The 16,412-nt window shown below is 45.1% G+C and overlaps 1 protein-coding gene across 1 annotated transcript in view; it reads left to right on the forward strand.

The window, feature by feature from the left end:
* LOC120933089 (zinc metalloproteinase-disintegrin-like bothrojarin-1) overlaps positions 1-16,412 on the forward strand; it is a 185,350-nt gene that overhangs the window by 19,163 nt on the left and 149,775 nt on the right. Inside the window, 3 exon segments of the mRNA XM_040346088.1 lie at positions 6,163-6,340; positions 11,273-11,314; positions 11,317-11,364. Coding sequence (XP_040202022.1) covers positions 6,163-6,340; positions 11,273-11,314; positions 11,317-11,364 — 268 coding nt within the window.

Below are 16,412 nucleotides of genomic sequence, written 5' to 3' on the forward strand. Positions count from 1 at the left end.
TTATATCATGATGCAATGACACAAAAATATGGCGTATGGTGCTACATCCCAATAACTCGAAAATCCAAGAAAGAAGAAGGAAAAATACCTTCAGTATGGATCTTTAACCACTTGACAAGTGGACACTTAAACTCCCTTAACCACTTCCCTACCGAGTCATTGTAAAATGACGTCGGCGGGAACCTCCCCTCTTTCAGACTGGACATCATATGACGTCCTTGCATTCCCGGACGCTAGGGGGCGCGCCCCCGCGCATTGCTCGGGACTCTTGTGCGCGTGCCCGGTGGCCGAGAAGCCGCCGGGCACCCGCGATTGCCCGCAATCACGGCAGAACCATGGATCTGTGTGTGTAAACACACAGATCCATGTCCTGTCAGCGGTGAGGAGACTGATGTGTGTTTCCAGTACAGAGGAACACACATCGATCTCCTCCCCTTGTGAGTCCCCCTCCCCCTACAGTTAGAACACACTTTAGGGAACATATTTAACCCCTTCAGCACCCCCTAGTGTTAACCCCTTCCCTGCCAGTCACATTTACACAGTAATCAGTGCAGTTTTATAGCACTAATCGATGTGTACATGTGAATGGTTCCAAAAATGTGTCAAAAGTGTCCGATATGTCCGCTGCAATGTCATGGTCACGGTAACCGGAGCACGATGAGACTGTGACGTCATAAGAGGCCTATATAAATCATCACGCATCACATTACAGTGGGAGGAAGCGACGCGTCAACATCTGAAGAAGGCGGAAGACAGCAAACAAGAGCGGGCTGCTAGTAAGAGAGCTAAAAAGAAGATAGCAGCGGTCAGCCCCGAAGAAGGCATCGGAGAGCGAGCGGGAGAAGAACCGGGGAGCACCGAGACGACAGTGGAGAGCGGAGAAGATGGAAGAAGACCCTCCCCCGGAGAGTGGAGAAGACCCCCCCGGAGAGTGGAGAAGACCCCCCCGGAGAGTAGAGAAGACCCCGCCCCGAGAGCGGAGAAGACCCCCCCGGAGAGTGGAGAAGACCCCCTCCCCGGAGAGTGGAGAAGACCCCCTCCCCGGAGAGTGGAGAAGACCCCCTCCCCGGAGAGTGGAGAAGAACCCCACCCAGAGAGTGGAGAAGAACCCCACCCGTAGAGCGGAGAAGACCCCCCCGGAGAGCGGAGAAGACCCCCCGGAGCTGACTAATAAATTATTTTAAAACCCTGTGTTGTGTGTTTATTTTATTGACATTTTTTTTCCAGGTGAATGGGTAGGGGTACGATGTACCCCATATTCATTCACCTAGGGTGGGGGGCGGTATCTGGGGTCCCCCTTATTGAAGGGGGCTCCCAGATTCCGATAAGCCCCCCGCCCGCAGACCCCGACAACCAACGGCCAGGGTTGTCGGGAAGAGGCTCTGTCCTTATCAACATGGGGACTGTGTGCTTTGGGGTGGGGGGGCCGCAGGATGCCCCCCTGCCCCAGAGCAACCAACCCCCCCATGTTGAGGGCATGCGGCCTGGTACGGCTCAGGAGGGGGGGCTCGCTCGTCCCCACTCCTTTCCTGACCGGCCAGGCAGCGTGCTTGGATACGGGTCTGGTATGGATTGTGGGGGAACCCCCACGCCGTTTTTTCAGTGTAGGGGGGGTCTCCTTGCAATCCATACCAGACCTAAGGACCCGTTTTTTTATTTAAAATTTGGCGTGGAGTTCCCCCTCACGATTCATACCAAACGCCACGGCTAGAATTGGCGGGAATCCAAGTCGGATCCCCGTCGCTTCTATGGCGCGCTCGCTGGAATGTGCTTTTTCTATTCCAGCGAGTGTGAGATGTCGGCACCATGTCGCCGGGAATCAGCGCGATGCCATTGTGCTGCAAACACATTCTCGGCGACAGGTACTGTATCTAATTTCTTGAGACCCCAACATGCCAGAAAAGTACAAATCCCACCCAAATTACCCCATTTTGGAAAGAAGACATTCCAGGGTATTTAGAAAGAGGCATGGTGAGTTTTTGAAGTTGTCATTTTTTTTCCACAATTCTTTGCAAAATCAAGATTTTTTTTTTTTTTCAAAATTTTTATATTAGCAGGTTATTTCTCACACACAGCATATGCATACCACAAATTACCCCCAAAAACACATTCTGCTATTACTCCGGAGTATGGCAATACCACATGTGTGAGACTTTTACACAGCCTGGCCACATACAGAGGCCCAACATGCAGGGAGCATCATCAATTCAATCAATTCTGACATTTCTCTCCTACATGTAAAAATCATACTTTATTTGCTAGAAAATTACATAGAACATCAAAACATTTTATATATATATATATATATATATATGTATATATATATATATATATAATGTGGGCGGGACTTACGTATGTGCTCGCTTCTGCATGTGAGCACACGGGAACAGGGGCGCTTTAAAAAAATAAATACAATTATTGTTCATTTTACTTTATTTATTTTAGTTTGGCATTCCCCCCTCCAAAAAAAACATTTTGATCACTTTTATTCCTATTACAAGGAATGTAAACATCTCTTGTAATAGGAATATAGCATGACAGGTCCTCTTTACAGTGAGATATGGGGTCAATAAGACCCCACATCTCATCTCTAGGCTGGGAAGCCTGAAATAAAAAAATAAAAAAACGACCCTGGCTTTGATCGTATCGGTGAGTCGGTATAAGCACTGGAGGGCGGCGGGAAGGCGGGGGACGTCCCCTCTCGCATCCCTGGAGAAAGAACAAGCAGCGAAACAGCCGCTATGATCATTCTTATGGTGTAGGGAATCGCCGGCTGAAAGAGTTGATATCTGAATGATGCCTGTAGCTGCACCCATTATTCAGTTATCCTCGCACAAAGTCAAGGACGTCATATGACGGCCGGCGGGCGGGAAGTGGTTAAAATGCACTTTTTTTTAACACAAAGTTGTCCATTTATACAATATTTCTAACACATACCATGTACATACTAAAAATGACACCCCAAATAGATTCTCCTACTCCTCCTGAGTATGGCGATACCACATGTGTGAGACTTCCACAGCCTGGCCACATACAGAGGCCCAGTACAGCCGAGTATGGCCGAGCATGGCTGGGTACACAAAAAGACAAAAAGGGGCAGCCCTGGGACTTTGAATGAGGTGAGAGAGGTTTAGCCAATGTTCACAGCGAACAATACGACAAAATCAATTTATTATTTTCAAAGTGTTATGTAACGGAGCGACAAAAAAAATGATTGTGAGTTACCCGGCATAATAGCCAATGTATACAGCAGATGAAAGTAAACATATAAAGATTTATTACAAATGATATACATCAATGAGCAACAATAAAACTTGAAAGTTGCAAGGCCAGTGGATACACATATACAATAAACAAATAAAATGTACATACATATAAACAGAAATATGTAGACATAATGCAGACATCAATAATATCCAGCATGTACAGGCATAAAACAAGCATCAATAAAGCCCTACTAGTTTCGCGAGACCCTGCTCGCTTCTTCAGGGGCGGATGCATGAATGTTGTATCTGCAATGTAAGTGATAAAATCAATAGATGTATGTTAATAAATGGGGGCAGGCGGAATGATTGGCAAGAGAGGTGTACATTGGCTATTATGCAGGGTAACTCACAAACATTGTTGTTGCCGCTCCGTTACATAACACTTTGAAAATAATAAATAGATTTTGTCGCATTGTTCGCTGTGAACATTGGCTAAACCTCTCTCACCTCATTCAAAGTCCCAGGGCTGCCCCCTTTTGTCTTTTTGTGTACTACTAGGGATGGAGGTGTTAGAGGGGTCACACCAGACCTTTATTTTCTTTTTTTCGAGCATGGATGGGTATCGCTGAGTATGGCTGGGTATCACAGAGTATGGCTGGGTATCGCAGAGTATGGCTGGGTATCGCAGGGCATGGCTGGGTATCGCAGAGCATGGCTGGGTATTGCAGAGCATGGCTGGGTATTGCAGAGCATGGCTGGGTATTGCAGAGCATGGCAGGGTATTGCAGAGCATGGCAGGGTATTGCAGAGCATGGCCGGGTATTGCAGAGTATGGCAGAGTATGACTGGGTATTGCAGGGTATTTCAGAGTATGGCATGGTATTGCAGAGTATTGCAGGGTATTGCAGAGCATGGCAGGGTATTGAAGAGCATGGCAAGGTATCGAAGAGCATGGCCGGGCATTGCAGAGTATGGCCGGGCATTGCAGAGTATGGCCGGGCATTGCAGAGTATGGCCAGGCATTGCAGAGTATGGCTGAACATGAATGGATGGCTGGATCTGTGACTGCAAATGTCACAGAGCAGCCAGCCCACAGCGCTGCTGCCATCCGCTCTCTCCCCTCTCCTCTCACACTGTACCGATTGGTACAGAGAGGGGAGAGAGAAACCGACGTCATGACGCCGGTTTGTTAACAAGTGATCGCTCCATCATTTGACGGACGATCACGTGGTAAACGGCCGCTATCAGTGGAAATTTACCATGATCCATGATGCGCCGGATCCCCTGCACCCACGGGTCAAGGACACTCCCGTGTGCGCACCCCAGGAGGCGCACGGGAGTGCGATTCTGGGAGGACTTCAATGTACACCCTCCCATAATTAACAAACTGCCCTGTAGCCGTTGTTAAGTGGTTAAGGCACCATGCTACAAAACAACTCACATAAATAAAACTATACATTTATTAGATCATATTAAAAAAGTTGGTGGATAAAGACATTGCCACCAAGTCAAATTCATATATTAGATCACATTAAAAAAGTTGGTGGTGATTCAATGACATCAGTGCTGGGGGCAGTTAGGTGACAACTCATCAAGTGCATTGGCAATCTGTGACAGTGACTGGCCTTCATTACACAGATTTGCTGGGGGGGGGGGGTGTTTCTAGTAGTTAAATAATGCATTTTTTGATACAGACCAACTGTAATGACAATTGGGCTCAGGATTTCAGGTAAGAATGCACTTCTTCTTCTTCACATTTTGCAGTTCTAACCCTGGAGCTCAGCTTTTTTTTTTTTTTTTTTAACAGGAGAAACTGGAGCTCAGCTTCCGCTGCTTTGCTGAAAAAGCCTTTTGCTAGCAGAGCTCAATAGTGAAAGCTCAAATTACCTAAATGAATGTGGTTGTTTCATTAAATAATTCCACACTCAGTCTTTCCAATAAGAAAAGGAAGCCACACTCAATATAAAAGACTTCAGTCCAGTTTATTTAAACACTCCACAGCAGAGAAAATTCCAACTGGTATGTGCATGCTCTAATGCTTGGTGCTTATTCACAGGGATGACTTTCCAAAGTCAATGATCACTTAGCTTGGCAAACAGTGGCGGCTGGTGCTCAAAATTTCTGGGAGGGGGGGGGTGCAAACAAACGAAAAAAAAAAAAAAAACAATTGCAGCCTCACTGTGCCCATCAAACGCAGCCACTGTGCCCATCAAACGCAGCCACTGTGCCATGCCGCTGGCTTTGATAGGCGCTTTCAAAGCCAACCAGCTGCCGTTATTAAATGGCCGGCGCTCACCAGGGGGCCAGCCGACTGAATAGTGGGTGGCAGCAACAATACATGGATTCATGCAATACATGAATCTATGTATTGTTGATCAGTGGCAGTGCAGGAGAGAGGGGGCGGCACTTCTGTGCCCTCTATGGACGCACCGCCACTGTTGGCAAATATGCTGAAGCTTCTTTCATGTCAATCATCCAATCATGTGCAAAGTCTTGATGTTTCAATTTCCCATTTCATTTAAAGTAAACGTCACTTCACTTTTTTACTAAGCTAAATGTACATCAGAACTCTTAAATTTTTCATTAAATCAACTTCACTGAGTTGATGAAGTGACTCATCACCTTTCCTGCCTGCTCTTTACAACTCCTCAATTATAGAGATCCAGTCTGAAAGCAAACAGCTTCTACTGTGAAAAACTAAACCATTATAACTTTTTTTTTTTTTTAAAAGTAAAAAGAAAACAAAAGCAAACCCAGAATTGTTATGGTTTTCTTTAATTGGGAATGAGGAAAAATAATTATAATGCTGATCTTATGTGCTGAAAAGGTATGATCATATGGAGGTAGATATCTATATTTATTATGCCCAATCAGAACTTTGATTTTATACTACAATATGAGTGTTTGCTACCTTATTTCTGAGTTAATTGCATTTCTTTACTCTCACCCTTTATAGCAATCTGCCCCCTACTAAGTTTACTCAATGCAGCATGAACCAGTTTATGACTTATCTCCTGAAGCTGTCATTTGAGTGTCTGATGAATAAACCCAAAATAGGAAGATTTATATCCCCACCATTCTGTGGAAACAACTTAATCGAGAATGGAGAGCAGTGTGACTGTGGAGCTGAAAAGGTCAGTCTGTATTCTAGCATTTGCTGGTCTTAAAAAAGATTTCCAAGAATGAAAGACTTCTCCATTCTACACCATGAACCTTTTTTAGTATGAAACAATCTAGTGGTTATTGCATAGCTCCCAACTGTCCCCCCGATTTCGAGGGACTGTCTCTGATTTGGAGCAATGTCCCTCTCATTTGTCCCTCATTTTGGTCTGATCCATATAGTTCTGTATAAAATGCACTTTTTATCTTTCAAAAAGTGTTTCCCAGTGCTAAACCTTTCATTAAAATTCTAAATGTCTGTATTTGTAAATTTTAAAAGCCAATATAAAAGAATAGTAGTGTTTAAAAAAAAGCCCTTGTGGATTTTTTTTGGGGTTAATTCTCCTTTAAGGTGTAGTGCTCTGCTCCTGAAGAACAGGCGCAGCTTTAAATTTAGGGGTGTTATTACCACCCCAGGCCAAGGGAGGCAGCAGCCGGCACATGGTGTATTGAGTGTCCCCCTCAGCAACGAATCAGTGGGAGTGGTTACCCCGCTGTGCATGCTGTGGAGGCGTACTTAAGGGGCAGGCGCCATTGATGTGGGGTCCATCCGTCTGCACCTCGTGGCCCGCCTGGTCAGGGGTGCGCATTTTCAATCCTAGCTCTGGGACCACGTTGGCCCGGGGCTACAGCTTCGTTTGGTGGGCCCAGTTGTCTGACTGGGGCCTGTACCGCAAAGGTGATCCTGTGCTGTCCCACCCCCCCCCACTGTTTGCTGGTCGGTCCGGCACTTACCCCATCGGCGGCAGGTGGCAAGCAGCGGCTCCGTTTCCTCCATGGTGGCTTCTGGGTCCTCCCCTCCTCTTAGGCATCCAATAGTATTGCCTGTCCTTTTAGCCAATCGGGTGATCGGTGTCAAGACTGGCTTCCTGATTGGCCAGGAGGAGGATCAGTGTTACAAGAACGAATATTAATTCGCTGTTGAGACACACTTGGGTGGGATCCGAGCGCACTCTCTGCGACCCAAGCCTGTTTTTATCCAATCTCCCCATAGAGGAGAGCAGGACTCTGACAGTTCTGTCTCTGCACAGTGAGCGGAGACAGACCTGCCATCCGCCTGCTCAGCAAGGATCAGCGGATAAATCCCCCGCTGAGCAAAGTGGAGTCCACCGAGCGGACCGCCCACGTGAAAGGACCCTTTGTCCAGTTACAGGCTGGGAGGTGAGGGTGGTGTAGAGAAGACCTGCAAATGATACTTAACTGCAGCAAATAAAGATTAGGTCACCTTCCTGCCAGGAAGGATCATGGTGTGTGTGGCTGAGCTGTGTAAATTTCAGGACTGGGTAGACAGAAATGCATATCAAGCTTATATACACACATATATATATATATATATATATATATATATATATATATATATATATATATATATATATATAAAGATATAGTGGCTTGTGTTTTTTCTTGGGGGGGCAGCAAACAACCACCCCCTCCGGTCAACCGGTGACATCCCCCTGGGGGTCTCGCGGTCGGTCATCCAGCACCTACCCCATCTAGGTTCCAGGCGGGCAGCGCTGTGATGGGAGATGGACGGGCATCTCCTCCTCCTCTGCATTACGCCGGCTTCAGCTGTGCATCTCCTCCCTCCTCCTACTAGGCGTCCAATAGGATCGCCTGTCTGTTCAGTTAATCGGGTGACAGGTCTCACGGCCTTCTTCCTGATTGGTAGGGAGGAGGATCAGTGTGAGAATAGCGAATATTCATTTTGAAGCCTATTGGAGCCACTGGCTCTAATCACGTGTTTCTAAAAGAAAACACCCATGCAGCCACCACTGATATACACTATATTACCAAAAGTATTGGCCTGCCTTTACACGCAGATAAACTTTAATGGCATCCCAGTCAGCTATAACAGCTTCAACTCTTCTGAGAAGGCTTTCCACAAGGTTTAGGAGTGTGTCTATGGGAATGTTTGACCATTCTTTCAGAAGTGCATTTGTGAGGTCAAGCACTTGTTGGATGAGTAGGCCTGGCTTGCAGTCTCCGCTCAAATTAATCCCAAAGGTGTTCTATCGGGTTGAGGTCAGGACCAGTCAGGTTCCTCCACCCCAAACTCGCTCATCCAGGGCTTTATGGACCTTGCTTTGTGCACTGGTCCAAATCATTTGATGTAGGGGGGATTATAGTGTAAGGTTGTTTTTCACGGGTTGGGCTTAGCCCCTTAGTTCCAGTGAGGGGGAACTCATAGAGCCCTTTGACACTGACAACGAGGGGCGTCAGTGGTAAAGCGCCACTAGTTTTACTGTTATTTTGGAGGTGCTTTTCAGCCGCTAGTGGGGTGATTTTAAGCCCTGCTAGCGGCCGAATAAAGGGTTAAGAGCCCCCGCTTTGCAGGCTCTTTGGCGGCGATGCCCATTAATTTCAATGAGCAGGGGCGCTTTAGGAGCGGTGTATACACTGCTCCTAAATCGCCTCAAAGAAGCTGCTCACAGGATTTTTTTTGCATCCTGCCAGCGCAGGGCACCAGTGTGAAAGCACTCGGGCCTTCACACTGTGATTGCAGATGAGGCATTTTAAGTCGCTTTACAGGCACTATTTTTAGCGCTAAAGCGCCTGAAAAACACCTCCAGTGTGAAAGGGTTCTTAAGGCGTCAGCATACTAAGGTATTTTGGACAATTTCATGCTCACAATTTTTTGGGAGCAGTTTGGAGATGGCCCCTTCCTGTTCCAATATGACTGCACACCAGTGCACAAAGCAAGGTCCATAAAGACATGGATGAGCAAGTTTGGGGCAAGTTACTATTTTAGATCTAAAAAGTGGATGCAGCGCTAATAATCTAAACACATTACAAAATGATCACATTTTAAGATGAAAAAGGAAAACTAAAGTAAATTCTAAGGCCCAGATTCACGTACGATTTACACCGACGTATCTTCTGATACGCCGCGTAAGTTCTAGGATGCGCCGTCGTATCTATGCGCCTAATTCACAATACCAGATACGCCTGAATTTCGGCTTCATACGACCGACGTAAGTCTCCTACGCCGTCGTATCTTGGGTGCATATTTACCCTGGCCGCTAGGGGCGCTTCCATTTATTTACGCGTCGAATATGTAAAAGACCTAGATACGCCGATTCACAAACGTACTTGCGCCCGTCGCAGTAAGCTACGCCGTTTACGTAAGGCGTACGTCTGGCGTAAAGTTATCCCTCATAAAGCAGGGGTAAGTCATGTTAGGGTATGGATGTCGGAACAGCCGTCGGATTTTACATTGTTTACGTAAGTCGTACGTGAATGGGGCTGGGAGTAGGTTACGTTCACGTCGTACGCATTGAGCCGTTGTATCTTAGGGAGTATATGCAATGTGATTCTGAGCATGCGTGCGCATGCGCCGTTCGATCGGACCAAACCGATGGTTAGTACACAAAAGCATCGGTTCAAAACCCGTGCCTGCTCAGAATCAAGTCGACGCATGCTTGGAAGCATTGAACGTCGTTTTTTTCAGCACGCCGTGTGTTTTACTTCACCGCGTTCTGACCCGATCGAAATTTGAACTGCTGGTGTGTACACATATCAGGCCGTCAGGCAACTTCAGAGGTGAACCACTGAAAACGGACCGACGGGCCAGTCTCATAGGTTTAGTCCGACCATGTGTACAAGGCCTTAGTGATGTCTGGAACTGTTGCTAGACCGGTGACACTCAGAAGATATAAGCAAGAAAAGCTCCCATAGTCTAGTAATTAACCACTTAACGACCGCCGCACTACGATATACGTTGGCAGAATGGCACGGCTGAGCAGAAGGACGTACCGGCACGTCCTTTACATCTACCCAGCCATGGGTCACGGGCGCGCGCCCGCGACCTGGTCCGAAGCTGCGGTCCCCGGAGCTGAAGAGCGGGGAGAGCCGCGTGTAAACACGGCTTCCCCCTGCTTCACTGTGGCGGCTGCATCGATCGTGTCATCCCCTTTATAGATAGACACAATCGATGACGTCAGTCCTACAGCCACACCCCCCTAAAGTTGTAAACACACACTAGGTGAAACATAACCCCTTCAGCGACCCCTGTGGTTAACTCCCAAACTGCAACTGTCATTTCCACAATAAAGAATGCATTTTTAAATGCATTTTTTGCTGGGGAAAATGACAATGGTTCCATAAATGTGTCAAAATTGTGCGAAGTGTCCGCCATAATTTCGCAGTCACGAAAAAAAAAAAAAATAGACAATAAAAAAACTATCCCCTATTTTGTAAACGCTATAAATTTTGCGCAAACCAACCGATAAACGCTTATTTGCGATTTTTTTTTACCAAAAATATGTAGAAGAATACATATCGGCCTAAACTGAGGAAATTTTTTTTTTTATATATATATATATTTTTGGGGGGATATTTATTATAGCAAAAAGTAAAAAATATTGATTTTTTTTCAAAATTGTCGCTTTATTTTTGTTTATAGCACAAAAAATAAAAACCGCAGAGGTGATCAAATACCACCAAAAGAAAGCTCTATTTGGGAGCCATGTCGCACGACCGTGCAATTGTCAGTTAAAGTGACGCAATCCCGAATCGCAAAAAGGGGCCTGGTCCTTTACCTGCATTTTGGTCCGGGGCTTAAGTGGTTAATAAAAATACATTAATAAAAGTTGGTTGCACTTATAAAATGTAGAATATTCATGAGCGGTACAGCAATATGTCTCAAGATGGAGATCGCGGCATCTCCACAGGCTTCTTTCTGCTTCCTGTTTGTTTTGCCCATCAACCTCCTGAGAGAAAAAACATAATGACGCACCGTCGCAGGCTCCACCCCAATTTTATAGTACGGTATATAGTTATTATTTTATCCCTCTGATTGCTGCAAATTCTACATTGTGTGGACAGGACTGATATTGAGAGCTACTTCTTTATACTGTTGTATTATCCTCTATATACTGAGCCATGGGACACTTGATTTTTCTTGTTAGGAATGCACCAATCCTTGCTGTGATGCCTCCACATGTAAATTGAAAGAGCAGGAGCTGTATGTGCAGATGGGGAATGCTGCGAGAAATGTCAGGTGAGTGGCAACCAGTGTTGCCAACCTACCAGATTGAAATGTACTGACACAACACCGGAAATTTACTGGCACAGACAGCCACGTTTTTACTGGCATATCCTTAAGTTACGAAATGACAGTTTTAAGTACAAATGTCAGTATTTAGGCTACAAACCACCGGCGGATCCTGGGGGGGGGGCAACAGGGCAATTGCCCCCCCCCCCCCGAGTCAATCATGTCACATTGGCTTTTAAATATATTTTTTTTTTTTTATCATTTTTTTTTAAAACTGCTTGCGGTGCCTGCAGCTACCGCTGCTGAGTCTCTCACTCTCCTCTCTCTTCACCAGGGCCGGACTGGCCCAGCCTGGTAGGCTGCCTGTCCTGAGGCTGCTTTGAGCTGTAGCTGACTGCAGTGCTCTCCCTCTCTCCTGCGTGTATGACACCGGGCATCTCTCGCTGTGTGTGAGAGCTGGGTCTGTGTTCGACTGTGCTGCCTGTGCTAGACCTGCTCATGTGATAGTAGATGGAGATGGAACACTGACTGAATCAGTGTTTTGTCTATCACACAAGCCCGTCTAGGGGGGGACCTTGCTAGAGCACAATGTCCTGCCGAACACAGACCTACAGCTCCTGTTTGTTCCATGACACACGTCGGGAGAGGAGATACCTGCTGTGTGTGATCGAGGCAATGCCATGGTGAGTGCCATGCACAGTGGGGCTTCATTCATATACAAAAGTGGGGCTGCATTCATATACAAAGTGGGGCTGCATTAATATACAAGTGGGGCTGCATTCATATACAAAGTGGGGCTGCATTCATATACAAAGTGGGGCTGCATTCATAGACAAAAGTGGGACTACATTCATAGACAAAAGTGGGACTGAATGTATATATACAGTGGGACTGAATTTATATACAAACGTGGGACTGCATTTATATACAAAAGTGGGACTGCATTCATATACAAAAGTGGGACTGCATTCATATACAAAAGTGGGACTGAATTTATATACAAAAGTGGGACTGAATGTATATACAAAAGTGGGACTGAATTTATATACAAAAGTGGGACTGCATTCATAGACACAAGTGGGGCTGCATTCATAGACAAAAGTGGGGCTGCATTCATAGACAAAAGTGGGGCTGCATTTATATACAAAAGTGGGACTGAATTTGTATACAAAAGTGGGGCTGCATTTATATACAAAAGTGGGGGCTGCATTCATATACAAAAGTGGGGCTGCATTTATATACAAAAGTGGGGCTGCATTTATATACAAAAGTGGGGGCTGCATTTATATACAAAAGTGGGACTGCATTTATATACAAAAGTGGGGCTGCATTCATAGACAAAAGTGGGACTGCATTCATAGACAAAAGTGGGACTGCATTCATAGACAAAAATGAGACTGAATGTATATATACAGTGGGACTGAATTTATATACAAAAGTGGGACTGCATTTATATACAAAAGTGGGGCTGCATTTATATACAACAGTGGGGCTGCATTTTTATACAAAAGTGGGGCTGCATTTATATACAAAAGTGTGACTGCATTTATATACAAAAGTGGGGCTGCATTTATATACAAAAGTGGGACTGCATTTATATACAAAAGTGGGACTGCATTTATATACAAAAGTGGGACTGTATTCATATACAAAAGTGGGACTGCATTTATATACAAAAGTGGGACTGCATTTATTTACAAAAGTGGGACTGAATTTATATACAAAAGTGGGACTGAATTTATATACAAAAGTGGGACTGAATTTATATACAAAAGTGGGACTGCATTTATATACAAAAGTGGGGCTGCATTTATATACAAAAGTGGGACTGAATTTATATACAAAAGTGGGACTGCATTTATATACAAAAGTTGGACTGAATGTATATATACAGTGGGACTGAATTTATATACAAAAGTGGGGCTGCATTTATATACAAAAGTGTGACTGCATTTATATACAAAAGTGGGACTGCATTTATATACAAAAGTGGGACTGCATTTATATACAAAGTGGGGCTGTATTCATATACAAAAGTGGGACTGCATTTATATACAAAAGTGGGACTGCATTTATAACAAAAGTGGGACTGCATTTATTTACAAAAGTGGGACTGAATTTATATACAAAAGTGGGACTGAATTTATATACAAAAGTGGGGGCTGCATTTAATATACAAAAGTGGGGCTGCATTTATATACAAAAGTGGGACTGCATTTATATACAAAAGTGGGGCTGCATTTATATACAAAAGTGGGGCTGCATTTATATACAAAAGTGGGACTGCATTTATAGACAAAAGTGGGGCTGCATTCATAGACAAAAGTGGGACTGCATTCATAGACAAAAGTGGGACTGCATTCATAGACAAAAGTGGGACTGCATTCATAGACAAAAGTGGGACTGAATGTATATATACAGTGGGACTGAATTTATATACAAAAGTAGGGCTGCATTTATATACAAAAGTGGGACTGAATTTATATACAAAAGTGGGACTGCATTTATATACAAAAGTGGGACTGAATGTATATATACAGTGAGACTGAATTTATATACAAAAGTGGGACTGCATTCATATACAAAAGTGGGACTGAATTTATATACAAAAGTGAGACTGCATTTATATACAAAAGTGGGGGCTGCTTTTATATACAAAAGTGGGACTGCATTAATATACATAAGTGGGACTGCGTTCATATATACAGTGGGGCTGCATTCATATGTACAGTGAGGCTGCAATGATGGGCACTGATGAGGCTGCATTGATCTCTTGTACCATGTCTTCAGTCTCTGACCATCTCTTGTACCATGTCTCCAGTCTCTGACCATCCCTTGTATCATGACCATCCCGTGTACCATGTCTGCAGTCTCTGACGATCCCTTGTACCATGTCTGCAGTCTCTGACCATCCCTTGTAACCATGTCTGCAATCTCTGATCATCTCTTGTACCATGTCTACAGTCTCTGACCATCTCGTTGTACCATGTCTGCAGTCTCTGACCATCTCTTGTACCACGTCTGCAGTCTCTGACCATCTCTTGTACCATGTCTGCAGTCCCTGACAATCGTCTACAAACTATGGGATAGATTTATGGCATTTATATTTAAATATTTTTTACTAGTAATGGTGGCGATCATTGATTTTTTAGCGGTACTGCAACATTGCAGTGGAAACACCGGACACCTAATTGAGTTCTGTAAGCAACACCTTATTTTCTGGCAGTGCCCCTCCCGAGACTAGACTCTGGATCCGCCCTTGCTACAAACAAATACAATATGCAATAAGCAATGTGATTTGAGGGAGATATTAAGGCAAACACATATTTCTTATTTTCTATATTATAGAAAATGGGTACCAAAATGACCAGAACATAGTAGCCACATAGGCATTGTGTTTACTTTCTAACTTAATCAAGGGTGCCTTATTAATCTACCATATATACTCGAGTATAAGCCGAGTTTTTCAGCACATTTTGTTTGCCAGCTTATACTCGAGTCACCTTTTTGCGCCTGATCTTCCAGATTTTGGGGACCCGGTACTAGCCAGCAGTAGGTCCCCTGGACCCCAATCTTGGCACACATGTAGCCCCACTCTTCCTCTCTAAGTGTGCAAAGTTTGTTGTCCAGAGGACCTGCAACGATTTTTCAAAGCCAGGCACCCCTTCCATAGACTCCCATGTTAAATGGTCATTTCTCATGTGGTTTTGGGGACCCGGTACCGGCTGGTCGTAGGTCCCCTGGACCTGGATCTTGGCGCACATGTAGCCCCATTTCTCTATGAGTGTGCAAAGTTTGTTGTCTGGGGGACCTATGGCCGCGGAGCACCGATTTTTCAAACCCGGGCACCCCTTCCATAGACTCCCATGTTAAACGTCAGTCTAATCATGGAAACAGTGAGGCATGGGCACAGTGAGGTATGGACACAATGAGGCATGCACATGGACACAGTGAGGCAAAGTGAGGCATGCAGATGGACACCCTAGGCTTATACTCAAGTCAATAAGTTTTCCCAGTTTGTTGTGGTAAAATTAGGTGCCTCGGCTTATATTCGGGTTGGCTTATACTCGAGTATATACGGTAAGTTTAATTCAAGATTAAGAGAGGGAAGAGGATAGGTAACTGATGGGGAATGGGAGAGGAAAATGGGTATCAAAATTACCAGAAAATAGGAGCCCCATAGTCATTGGGCCGGATTCAGATACGCCGTCGTATCTGAGTGCGGGCCATCGTATCTATGCGCCTGATTCAGAGAATCAGTTACGCATAGATTTCCCTAAGATCCGACCTGCGTAAGTGTCTTACACCGTCGTATCTTAGGCTGCATATTTACGCTGGCCGCTAGGTGGCGCTTCCATATAGTTACGCAAGGAATATGCTAATTAGGTATTTACGCCGATTCAAAAACGTACGTCCGGCCGGCGCATTTTTTACTTCGTTTACGTTAGGCTTTATCCGGCGTAAAGTTTCCCCTGCTATATGAGGCGTAGCTAATGTTAAGTATGGACATCGTTCCCAGCGCCGAGTTTTGAAAATTTTACGTTGTTTGCGTAAGTCGTTCGCGAATACGGCTTTGCGTAAGTTACGTTCACGTCGAAACCAATGAGGCTTTGCAGCGTAATTTCGAGCATGCGCACTGGGATTCTTTAACGAACGGCGCATGCGCCGTTCACAAAAAAACGTAGAATACGCAGGGTCATCTTAAATTTAAATAAAACACGCCCACAACACCCCCATTTGAATAAGGCGGGCATACGTTACGCCGCCGTAAATAAGGGCGCAAGTTCTTTCTGCATACGGAACTTGCGCCCAAAGTTACGGCGGCGTACCGTATCTGACATACGTTACGCCGCGCCAGCAGATACTGCAATGTATCTGAATCACTGGGCCAAATCCACAAAGCAGATGCGCCGACTTAACTCGAGATTTCTAATTTTACACCGCGCGTATCTTTGCGCCCGATCCTCAAAACGAGAAATCCGTTTTTTCCGTCCTACCTAAAAAAATTACACCGGCGCATCCTCTGACGCAAATTACGCTAGTCACGCCGCTTT

This window comes from Rana temporaria, chromosome 3, assembly GCF_905171775.1.
Source record: "Rana temporaria chromosome 3, aRanTem1.1, whole genome shotgun sequence".
NCBI lineage: Eukaryota > Metazoa > Chordata > Amphibia > Anura > Ranidae > Rana > Rana temporaria.